The sequence below is a fragment of the Teleopsis dalmanni genome, chromosome 2, assembly GCF_002237135.1.
Source record: "Teleopsis dalmanni isolate 2A chromosome 2, ASM223713v2, whole genome shotgun sequence".
NCBI classification, from domain to species: Eukaryota; Metazoa; Arthropoda; class Insecta; order Diptera; family Diopsidae; genus Teleopsis; species Teleopsis dalmanni.
This window is the reverse complement of record NC_051847.1, coordinates 156661862-156675019: the sequence shown is the minus strand read 5'-3', so window position 1 is coordinate 156675019 and position 13158 is coordinate 156661862. Positions and strand designations below refer to the sequence as shown.

The following is a 13158-nucleotide window of genomic DNA, read 5'->3' as shown; positions in this document are numbered from 1 at the left end:
ATATCGAAAAATATACAGCGCGCGAATTTTAAATGAGAATTTCCGAAAACTTTTCGGTCTTAATGTATATATATTTTTTTTTAAATCTAATTTTTAGTAGTTTATTTTAAATGATTTACGTATTTATATTTTATACCACTGGATTATTTGATGGATCAAGTAGTTATATGGCACCACAAACAGTTTGATCATCGTGACAGTAATAGTAATGGACTAGTCTTGGTTGCACAATCTTATATTTGTTATTTAGGCTTTCTCTAGAAATACAGTATCTTATTGCAGTTTAGATATGTGGTGGGTCTTATAAAATGGATTGGTTTTCTACTAATATGAAGAAACTAAATTGATTGATACTATTTGATTTATTGATACTAGTTCCAACACTTTGCAACGGCAACATGGAAATATCTAACATAGTGGATTTTACACTTTAAATGCCTTTAAGTCTATTTGAAGTAGTGTCCAAATTGGTTTAATTTTGTGGTCTCAAGGTTTATTTTAAAAACTTTTGTTTACGTTGTGGTTTCACTTTGCTCTGACACTGTCAACTGCGTTATTTTCTGAGAAAAATTTTGGGCGGCAGTCGCTGCCTACATTTTGTTTTGTTTATTTTATGTACACTTAAATAACATTCCTCGTTTGGCATGGTTTACTATACTGCAAAAATTCCTTCAGATTAAGCATTTTAAAATTTTTTTTCCTTAATTAGGGTTTTGTATAACTCTCTCGAGTGATGATGAATATTTTTTTGTAGGCAAATGCTAAGCAAGAGTATTTATCTAAGCGTCAGGGGTCACCAAATAAAGGTTAAGGTAGGCATTAATACTGAGAAGCTATTTAAAACGAACCATATACCTTGACATTCTTGTGTATTTCATTTTAATGAATTTATAATTTTTTTTTATTTAATTTTAATTTGTTTTGTTTTCATAAAAATACGAGAAGAAATTAAAGTCAATTGTTTGCAATTAAATATTAACACACACCTGCTGTCGGACCAGTATAATGAAAATATTCGTTAATTAAGAAGCAGTGAAACTTTATACTGAACACACAGCAATGAATGCAAAAATGAATTTTTATATTGACAGATGGCTACAAAGACCGCAGCAACTCTTCCAGAAGAGTAATCAAATTCAAGCAAATTATTGACTCACTCTAGCTTGCAATGAAGCTCTATATGATCTGTTATTTCAGACATAAGAGCAGAAGGCACGTGGATGTTATCAAATGCAAGCGAACTATTGATATATTATAGATCGTAAGGAAGTTTCGTATGACAGCGAGATATTGGGATGTTTGATGACCTTGCTAAATTAGGCGTACATTTACCATTACTGAATTGATATTGCCATATGTATTCTAAATGCATATTACAATTCAATATATTCCATAACAGATTACATGAATATAGAGATCCAGGACTTAGTATCTGTAAAGAAACCAAATTACGATTATATGCAAAACTCTAGTTTACTTGTCCTCATAGAAAAGACTATAATGTGATAATTGTAGTAACAAGCCATTATCTCTCGAATGTATATTTTTGTTAAGATGTCCCAGTTGAAATTGATAAATGTGGAAAATTCAATTTGCTTGAAACAAAGAAAAATTGAATATGTGTTATGTAAATGCTAAACCTTCAAAGACCAGATTTAAGTTTAAAGACACGATCAAAACATTTTGTTATGTCACAGTGTCATAACTTGAAGGAAATAATCAAACATGAAACTTTCGTGTTATTTCAATTCCCGAAGGGTACAAAAATTTTCCACCAATCTGTTAAGAGGTAACATTTAACTTCATAAACACACTGAGGCACTCAAACTGCATAACCCTATTGACAACGACCCATCTCACCTAAAGAGAGCATTCTTTGATATTATCAAGAACTAATGTCCTATTATATAATAATTATATATTATTATAATAGAAAATAAAAGTATAATATTATTATGATTATTATTATAATTTATAACTATAGATTAAAGCATAATATTATTCTTTTATTCATGTATTTAACAAGCTGTTCGTGGCAATTTAATGCTCTTCTAAGCGCTATTGTGATTGATATTTTGTTTCGTTAAACCCACCTTTCTATTTTTATTTATTTATTTCTATTTGAGTCAGTGCACTTGAGCATTTTTACTCTTTCTTAACTTGAGGAAAGAGTGACCAAGCAAAAACCCCTCTTTACGCCTTGACTGGACTATTGATTATCACTTCATTAGACTAACCAATAATTGACCTCAGATCTGCATACCTCAGATCCATACCCCATGCTTGCAACAAAATAAAAGACGAAAAAAAAACAGCTGTTTTGCCATCTGTTGCATCTCATGTGGTTGTACTACAACCACAGCTGCAAAAACAGCTGCTTTAACTGCAATTCTGCAACAGTGGTGTTCTTGCATACTTGCAATTTTAGCATAGCATTCTTGCATTTCGTGCACTTTGCAATGACTTTCCAAGACAGAGTGAATATATATAATATTCACTATAATATTAGTGATATTTAATATTAATATTCAATATTAATATATTTTATTTGCATAAAATTCAGTACTTAATATTCATATTTTTTTCTTAATTTGTTTTTAGTGCCAACAACTGAGCTTATTGGTGATCAAAATCGCTTCGTTAAAGCAGGCAGTAAGGTGGCACTTCATTGCATCATACGTGGTACTTTGGACCCTCCCAGTTATATTATCTGGTTCAAGGGTCAGACTCAAGTAACAGATGATAACAAATCTGGTTGGTATACAGAGATCGATAGACATATTTTTGGCAATGCAACCGATAATCAAAATACGGTAAGATTTTCAATTTTTTTTTGTCCATAGTGTTATTTTTCATTTCTGACAAAATATTGCTTTCATCCAATGTGAATGAGTATTTTATTTCATTCTTCCATCCTTTTTGAATGTCGAATGTCTATAGTAATAAATAATTTTTTTTGTTCTCATACTTTATTGATCTTTTGTTCTACTTCTTTCCAAGATTGGTTCATTGATTATACCATTTGTGCGCAAAAAGGATTCAGGCAATTACACTTGCCAGCCATCGAACAGTGCTTCGGTTTCGGTTGACTTGCATGTGTTAAGTGGTAAGTTCAATAATTCAAATATGAAACGGAAGGGAAAGCACATTTATAATTTACACATGAATGACATTTAATTTGCAGGCGAGTATTCCGCATCGGCTATTATGTCTGCTGCAAGCACCTACTGTCCCAATATTTATTATCTGCTGCTGATCCTTTTGCTCGTCGTATTGCAGAAGACGTGACTGAATCGCTCTGTATATTAAATTCTAAAATATTTTGAGTTCTTTTTCTAGTTTTTTGATTAAGAAAAATATTCAATTTAATTAAAATTTAAGCAAGATTTGTAAATAAAATAGAAAATTTAGGTGTTAAGTGTAAAATTAAATTTTAAGATAAATTTATCTCTTCAAAAAATGTGTATTATCTTAATTAATTATATGAGTAATATATAAAAAAAATATGATAATAGAAAGTATTTTATTGTATTTTATATGTGAAAATGATAAATGATATAATTAAATTAAAAATTCAGAACTCGAAGTTGTGAACCATCAATAAATAGTATATCAGCAAATAATTAAATAAATTAAATTAATGTTAAACAATATCAAAACAAATTTAAAAATTTATTATAAATAAATTGAACATTTTGCATTTGTTAAAAATTACAACACTTAATGAATAGTCGTAAAAGGTGTGTTTAATTAAATTGTGTAAATATTTCCGTACAAATTGTAATGCCGTAAAAATTTAGCTAATAAAACTTTTTAGTGAAAATTGCATTTAGATATTTACTAATTGTATTTGTTGTTGCATTAACTAGATATATCTGGATGTATCTGGATGTATGTGAATGTATTTGAATGTACCAACAACAACAATAACAACAATCACAACAACAACAAATCATAAAATAAAACATAAACATTACTAAATACAAGAAATGAATAAATTTTGAATAATTTCGTGTTTTAATACCTCTCCGCACATGAAGCGTGAACTGTTTTAAATCCGGACATAAAAGTAACAGTCACCGTGCGTTCGATTGTTTACTTCAATGACAATTGAATTTGTAATGGCGCTTGGCAGCCATTTTTATGGCGATGGCGTTGTTGCCGGCGACATCGTAGCGACCTACAATATCAGCTTACGTATTAACCCCAATCAAATTATTTGTACATCGGCTCTTGCTTGGTCATCAGTTTGCCAACAGAAATGGGCGCGGCAGTAAATCATTTCAAGAGTTGAGATTTTAAATGTTTCATCCTTGTTTTAGTATCGCATCACAAAGATTACATTCGGTGAGAAGGAAGTGTTGTGGATATTTTATTTTTATAGCCAACGTCCAAATAAACATTTGAATATAAAATATCTGAAGTGCTCTACTTGGAATTAAGTAGATTTACTTCGCATAAAGCGGCTTCGGGACATCAAATTTTATTCGATTTTTGTAGCGATTGCGGGGCTTATTAAATTTTTGAGTAGTGCGGCTCTTGTTTTTATTTGTAGACCTCATTTTATTGCACTAATATTAGAATAACACTTAAAGCGTTTACATTTAAAAGAAAATAGTTTTTGACTTGACTTTGAAAAAAAAATTTTCCAAGAAAGCTTTCTGTATCTGATTTTAGGATTATGGTAATGTCATATATTTCTTATTATTCATAAATGTTTGTTGTAGTCCTTTGAAAAATATTTTCATAAATAAAAAAGTATAATAGAAAGGGTACATAAAAGTAAAGTAGAACAAACATAAAATAGAATTGCTGAGTTTAATACAATAAGTGGGAGTGAATAAGTAGAATAAATCAAACATATTGTTGTAGACATTGAACCAAAATTCAAGTTGTATGAATTGGTATATATAACACTGCGTTAAATAAAATGCAGTTAATAATATTTTTTATATATATTTCTATATAAAATATGAATTAATACTCGAGGCCTCTAGAATTCGACCCCTGCGCTTGGCTAACGGGAGAATCATGCGATGTTACTTAAATGCATAATTGTTGCCAAACGGAACATCAAGTTGTTTTTCTGGAAAAGTCCCGTTTGGTTTTGGTAGTTCTCAACTCCACGAAAGTGTGGTCGTGCACTTTTACTTTACATTTAATTTTAGAGAAGTTTGGAATAGTAGTGAAATGAAACAACAGAAATTTTTATTTATTTTAAATTTTATTATTTTATTAATTAATTAAATTTTTCGCTGACCAAATAGCTGTGTTAAGTGCTGCCAAATACCCATCATCAATGATCTTGGAATTATTTCTTATATTTAATTATTTGTATATAATTTTTTGAGACTGAAAGCGCCAAGGGTTGAACTCCTACCCCACCAAGCTGGAAGCTCAGAGTCAGTGTTCATTAGCCAACTGACCCAAAGCCGTACTTGACTTGTATGTTCCACTGATGATGGCTATTTGGAAATATTTGAAACTGCTGTGAAGTCAGCCAAAAACTCAATTAATTAAAAATAAATAAAATGTTTTGTTGTTGCAATTTAGTACCTCTCCATTAAATACAATAGTTTCTATTAATTGAAATAGTCATTACCGTTTTAACTAACGTAAAAATCAAATTTGATACATAGTAATTTTTTAAATTAATTCTTGGATTATTTGCCCGCTTCTTCAAATTAAACAAAAATTTGTGAATATAAATAAATCATATAAACTTTTGTAGGAATTGAAAAGATTTATACATAAGTTCTGTATAAATGAAGGCACACAATTAAAAATAAGTAGAGTTTAATTATTTAGTCAAAATTTAAATGGTTTCATTTAGAAAATGTGTGAAAAGTCGACGTATTGATATCCGGCAGTCTATATTAACGTAAAATAATCTCTCAGTTTTACTGATAGAGGAATTAAATAAAATGATTGTATTCAATTTCTGAAAATCATGCCAGACATACTATTTTCTCTCTATTTATAAGAGTCAAGAGTAAATATCAGTGTCAACTCGTCACACTTAAAACTTACTTTAGTCCGTAGTCAGTAGATCATAAGATATGATATCATGATGAAATTAGCTGTATTAAACATGAAAATCAAGTTATTATATAAATAATCTAAGATTCATGAGATAAATGGTGTGCTAAATGACTTCTTATATCTGGAAAAACCAGAAAGATAAAAAGTCTTTCCTTAGACTTTCCTTACTTAAAAGCTACGAGAGCAACCAATTTTCCATAAAACACCACATAAGGATGGTTGTTGGATATATTGATAGTTCATTCAAAGATTTTCAAAAGTTATCAACAAGGAATATTGTTATTATTATTGATGGAGTGGGAGTATTTTACTCTGCAACTTAAATGACTATTGTGCTTACTCTAATTGTTTCAACCGATCAGCAGAGTTTTAATGAACTTTAACTCGTTTGACTTTTTTGCATTGTTTCATATGAAATGGTAAACATTAATTGAGAGTAAGTTCAGATGTTTTAATATCCATTTCTCAAAAGTGGCAGAGAATGGTCTCTGAAAGGCCTATATTATTGAAAAGGTAGCACCTAATGTAGTAATCACAATGATTACTACTACTACCGTATAAAAACAAAGTGAATAATATCAACTTGTTAAAAAAGTTGTATATAAGCGAAATATTTAAATAAGATCGAATTTTTGTATTCGAGAAATAATTTTAAAATATTAGAGAAGGAAAATGATTTCGATTAATTAGCATTACGGAAATATAATGGAGTTAAAACTGATTACTTCAAAGGCTATATCTTACGAACAAAGTTCTTACTTTAGTTGTTAAGGTTAGAATCGGTGCTGATTTCCCCATATAAACCAAATATTTCTTCAAAAAATTTTTTATCGCGGGAGCAAATCATACGATCTAGGACTCCTAACCCAATTCCAAAGGTATAACTGTGTAATACAACATTTCTCTTAATAGTTATTAGATTTTTCCCAATTGTCAACAACACAACATGTAGTAAAGTCTTGTAGTAAACAAAAGCTTTCAGGGCATTTTGACCTTCATCTTCAAAAGTAAATCGTTGTTTATCATACTATTCTGGTATTATATTATCATTGATAAAGTACTATACGTCGTGACTCAGATGATTTATTGGATGATTTATTAACACCAGTTGTTTTAACCTTCTGAATCAATCAAACTCGGCTATTTATCAATTTAAGTATTGCAAGATCTGAAGGTTTTTTATTGTTCTACTATAAGATGCAATAAGTCCCTAAATTGGATAATTTTGTTGTTGCATGGTTTATGATATTTACAGAAAATTTGTCCAAAGATTTCAACATTGATTTCGAAATCGAAATTGGCAGAGGTCCATTTTGTTGAGGCCCCTCAGTCTAAAGTAACTTCTCAGAAACCCGCCGAGAAAATTAATATCATATCTGCTTAGATTAAAAAGTCTATTAGATATTATCTCAAATGGGTTCATAAATTTTCTGAGAATTGAAAAAATTCATTTAGTGCTTTTTGAATTAAGAGTCTTTCCACATGTATCTGAATTTGTTCACTGTGTGTCCTTTCGGCCGAAAACAGAACATCTTACACCAAATTAATTGTTGTTTGGCGAGATAGTTAGGCCTTTCCTTGTATTCATATCTTTTTTATTAACAATATTAAACAATGCATATTTCAAGATGCCAGGGTAGCTGACAAATCTTCTTTGCGTTTCCTTTACACCAAACGTAATACATTGGTTTTTATGAACTTATATAAAAAGAAGCTTCTTAACGTGGTATAGAACTCTGCCGTTATTTTTTCTAAACGTAATGTTGGATATATTAGGTGGATTGATATTTATCTGACTTCACAACAGGTGGCAACCCCAGAGCCAAATCTGTCATATTTTGTATATCTGGCAAGTTTTAAACTATAGCTGTGAAAGTTTCGACTTCATTAGATGTTTGGTTAATTGAAATAGTGCACCATGGTGATTTTTTATAAAATGGAAAAAATTGAATATTGTTTAGTAAAACAATTCCTCCATTTGAAAAGAATGAACAATGATGCAATCAAATTGGAAATGGATTCTATTTATAGCAATCTTGTAACATCGTTAACAACAACAATATATTAGAAAACTAAATTTAAGCGACTGGTCATACGACTGTTTTTGATCAAGAGTGCCCGATCGTTCAAAAGAGGTCACAACTGAGAAAAACATTGAAGAAATCCACGTATTGTGTTGTATGATCCAAAAATTAAATTGCGTGAGATAGCAAAAATGAAAAACATATGAGTCGAATATTACAAATGTCGAATATTTTACATAAATTTTTGGACCCGAAAAAGTTTTGACAAGATGGGAGTTTTTATTGCTTAGACCGGATATTTATCAATCCACCTAGTAAACTTGTATATGTGTAAATTATCACTGCTAATCTGGCGTAAGTCTCTGCATGATGATTTGTCAAATATTTCTTAATAAAATGATAATTTAATTTGACAAATAAGTTATGAGATGTATGATAGCAGTTCCTTAAAAAAGGTACTTATTGAAATAACAAAAAAAGTACTTATGAATTTTGGTTTTGTCTACATTACTTCAACAAATTGGTTGTGTCTAAAATTTAATCCAAGGCTAGTGTCACAAATAATTTTTGTTATAAATAATTTTATGGCAGCGATCGTTAAGTGTAATAATACTGACCCATTAAAATTGTGTAGTTGAATTTTCCATTACTTAATATAAAAAGTATTTAAGCTTCTGCAAATAGAAATCAACCTTTCTCTATTTGTTTTTACTTATAGTGTAGGTTTGAGTAATAATTGAGTTTTTTTTTAATGTTTTATTTTTTTGTTCAAAAGATTTAAATAAATAATATCTATGTGCTCTTTAATACAAAAATAGCTATGAAATTAATGCTTATTAAAATTCAAAAATTCGAAAGATAATAGGTTTAGCAGCTCATTAATTTAGAATGTATATTTTATGAAAAGTCATGCTCATCATAAATTCATTAAATAACTCATGAAATAATTTAATTAATTTTAATTGTTTTGGCGCCAATCGTTTTCCGCCACCTTATCCCCCTCTTAACAAAGTTAGAATCAATAGTGAACCGTCGCCTCATAGATACTTCATTCTACTCCAAGTAAATAAAGCAAAATTATGACACTATTAAAAATCGCTTTAATTTTAATTGCTTTTGAATTTATTGCTTAATCAAATGATGACGAAATGATTTAATTATAATTTAATTTGCTTTAAAATGATTCCAAAAATTTCCAAGCTTATGATTCCGTAAATATAATTGAGTCGCTTTGTTTGGAATGTGAAATCTTTTATAAATCTTTCAAGTGCAAATATTATGACTATTAGCATTAGTTGTAGTAAGCAACATCATTTCGAACGTCATTACACCCAGCACAATCATTACGATTATTACGATTATTAACATCATTATCAGAACAAATGTCAACAATTCTGTAACTTATCGTTCGTCAGAAAGTCACACAAAAAGTTATAAATCCTTGTGTACTACAAGGATTTTGGCTTTGCTCTGAATGTTGTTTAACTTCCGAATTCGATTTTTAAATTTGTTTCCTTTCATTTCTATTGCGAACACTACGGGCAGAGCAATAAGTGCACGGACGGACGTATGGACGGGCAGATAGATTAGAGATAGACAGAAGTTTAGTAGTTATGCTGGTGGAATTGTTTATTGTATTCGCCTTACTTTTGGCTCTTTGCACTCCTAATAAGTTTTTGATTCATTTTACTTTGTGAAAGTTTTCCTTCTCCTACTAAGGAACCACTTTTCTGTGTTTTGTCCAAATTATTATATTTATAGCAGCAATTTTCTGCCATCTGAGGTACTTGTAGCAATGAACTCGTTTGTAGGTGTGTCTGTGTGTATCATATACCTTGGTGAATACGGTGTTGAGTACGTTAGTGTCCTTGTGTCTGGAGAAACTATAACAATGCATACCAGCACAGCCGTTAAGAAACCGGAAGAAACTTTTTAAAGTATTGCGTGGTTTGGCCGACAGGAAAAATCCGGCAGTTTTATTGTGTGCTACTTTTCCTTTTGCAAAAGGAAAGTGGGAGATCATTTATAATGATGCCTCTTGGAGTGTTGTGTAACCATAAAGTATTTGTGAAATTTTTGGGTCTACCTCATGGAAAAATAAAAATTTACGAAACAAACAGAAAACAAATTTCAAGATAAGAAATGTGGTTGAGTACTTAGCTCAATTGCTAAGAAGTACGTATATAAACAAAAATTTTCTTAATATTGTATATATCATATTATATTTTATTTGCTGGAACTTTGTAAAATTAGGAAAAATTTCATTTAAGCCTACTTTTGGAATATTCTCATGTGATTTAAATTTTAAATGGTTTCATGTAAAACAACTCTCTATAACGATGGCGTTTTTGTTTGTCGAAAATTAAATATTAATAATTTTATCTTTGGCTTTGATGAAACATTCAATTTTATATATCTGTTACGAAAATTTTTTGAATATTCACATACTTAATATAGAAGCACTCGGAATATTAAAAACATGAGAAATACGGATGTCATTAATATTAATATAAGTATTAATACGGATGGTAATATGATAATATTAATACTTAAATATGTGGTGGGTAAAAATGTAATCATTTTTTTTTTTAAGATCGAACAAAGACTTTACAGTGAAAAATTGTGAAAATAAAACAAAATTCTATGAAACCAACATTTTTTAAAAAGTATCTTAAAATGTTAAAGTCGTGAAATTTTTATGGTATTACGATACTCGTAATTACTAGTTATATATATCAACATAAGCCGTAGACAAGCAATAAATCCTAAAACCTTTCTTGTATAATTTTTTTCAATATCAAATAGTTTATACTATGATAGAAAAGCTTTAAAGGGTTTTGTGTAATCAATAGTGGAATTGGCACAATAGGACTCTTCTGGCAATAGTATCGGATGTTGGGCGATTTCACGTTAAAACTTTTAATAATAAATAATATTTAATGATAGGAACTTAAAACAATAAATTACTGAAAAGATTTTAGATACATTGAAATCAAAAATATAATTTTTTTGGTTAAATATAATTTTGTTTGTGTAATTTTTCTTCAATTTAATTATATACAATTTAGTTACCTTTTAATTCTTCAACTGCAATTAATTTTTTTATGTAGATGCAAAAAAAATATATATAGAACTTTATGACTAACATTGCTAATCGAGGAAATTAAGAAAAAAAACCTGAATCAATTAGATAAGGATTGCATAGATGGTTTCAGACGCGTTGATGGTAACAATGTGAAAGGTCTGAGAAAGACTTCCTTGAGCATGAGCAAATATTGAAATATTCATATTATTGCAGATTTCTTTGCCACAATAATATTAATTGAATCATAAAGAATAATATTTCTTTACTGATTGCTAAAGTGTGTGAATGAAGATCACCCTGTTGCGGGGGAACAGTATGATATTTATCGAAACGACAATGAGAGTAGTTAGTTGTCGGTTGACTCGCATCGGAACAATACGTCGAACGCCGTAATTCGGGATCTATTTATATATTTTGATCTTTAATAGTTCAACACAAATAAAACAGTAAAATAATTAAGTGTTTATAATATTTATTTTACAAGTGAATAATTGCAGAGTCCAGCAGTGACGTCAAATGTGTCATGAATTATATCATGCCGATAAAATACAGGGTTAGCCATATTAGGCGTACTCTCTTATTTAATGCAAAACAAAAACATAAAAACAAATAATATTTTTTGCTGTTCCAGTTAAAATCATTTAACTTAGTTTAAGGAAATTTGAGTAATTACTTTTTAAAGAATCAATTACTGAAAAAAATTGATTATGGCACGAGCTGTGAGAGGTGGTATAAGCAATATATAAACAACACCTCTTGAACAAATATTTTCTCTAAAACATGATTACTTGATATTCTATATGATTCCCTTGGTCCTACATCATGTTGAGCTGCATAGCATATTAATATTCGATAATATATAATTGTTCTTTGTGTTCTAGTCATTATTCCTTTTTAGGTTTTAAAACAGTAGGCACTTTAGGTTCGTGAAGTCGATGAGAGAATAATAGTTCAATACTTCATTTCAGTTACAAAAGTTACAAGTACCAGTAACATCATATATAGGTTATTGAGTTAATTTATAATATTTTAAAATGAATGAAATCCAAATAATTTCATTGCTGAAATTTTTATTATAGCTACGTTTCTGTTTTTTTTAACATAAAATGTGAATAAACAAAAATTTGTTGGGACTATACCTATTAAGGAAGTAGGAGAAACACAAATCAATGTAACTAAAGTCCCTTTCACCTAAAAGAATATTTTATGTCATCAGTTATTAATTAAATCAGTTATTAATTACTTAATTCTATAATTCTGGATTAATACTGACGTTTGTAAGAAACTCGACTTTATTTCGGAGGAAAGCTTCCAGCTTCAATTGTGCCAAGAATAGAACAGAAACTGTTTTTAAGAGTTTGTTTAAAGTTAAACGAAATGTTGTTGGATTTAAATTAATCCAATTCAAATGTTTATATAGTATTAAATCTAACTTCTAAGTTATTGCTCCACTATCTCATACGTAGCGCCACTAGATTGCTAAACCTCTTTTCAGCGTTTCAAAAAATGGTTCCATTTTATTATTCTGATTATCCATCTGTAAACTTTACTGCATGTAGTGTGTTTCAATTTATATTTTGTATTAAAAAAATTTAAATAATCTAAAATTTTATATAAATATATGTGAATGTCTTAACAAAAAATTAATATTTTTCTCTCCTTTATAAGTTAATACTGAAACGATGGGAATACTATTGTACATAGTTCAGCTAATATATTTTAATATTTGTAAATATTCATGTTCTCTTTAGTAAACTATTAGTAATTATGAATTAATTTTATAAATGAAATAAGTTAAAATTAGAGTTAAAGTGGAAAGCCAACCTTGCTAAGCTTAAGTGTCAATACTAATTGAACACAGAGCTATGTTGTAAGCCATTTATTTGAAGAGATTTCGAAAAGTAGTGAACTACAACAACAGAAATTCTTTTTTTATATTATTTAATTAATATAATTTTTGACCTATCATGCAGTTGTTTCGAGTATTGTCAAATATCCATCATCAGT

General features: G+C 29.1%; 1 protein-coding gene across 1 annotated transcript in view; it reads left to right on the top strand.

Annotated features, from left to right (window-relative positions):
* LOC119676001 overlaps positions 1–3332 on the top strand; it is a 4657-nt gene extending 1325 nt beyond the window's left edge. Inside the window, exons 2-4 of the mRNA XM_038087224.1 lie at positions 2602–2813; positions 3001–3106; positions 3185–3332. Coding sequence (XP_037943152.1) covers positions 2602–2813; positions 3001–3106; positions 3185–3288 — 422 coding nt within the window. The 3' untranslated portion in view covers positions 3289–3332. The remainder of the gene's footprint in view (positions 1–2601; positions 2814–3000; positions 3107–3184) is intronic.
* The last annotated feature ends 9826 nt before the right edge of the window (positions 3333–13158 follow it).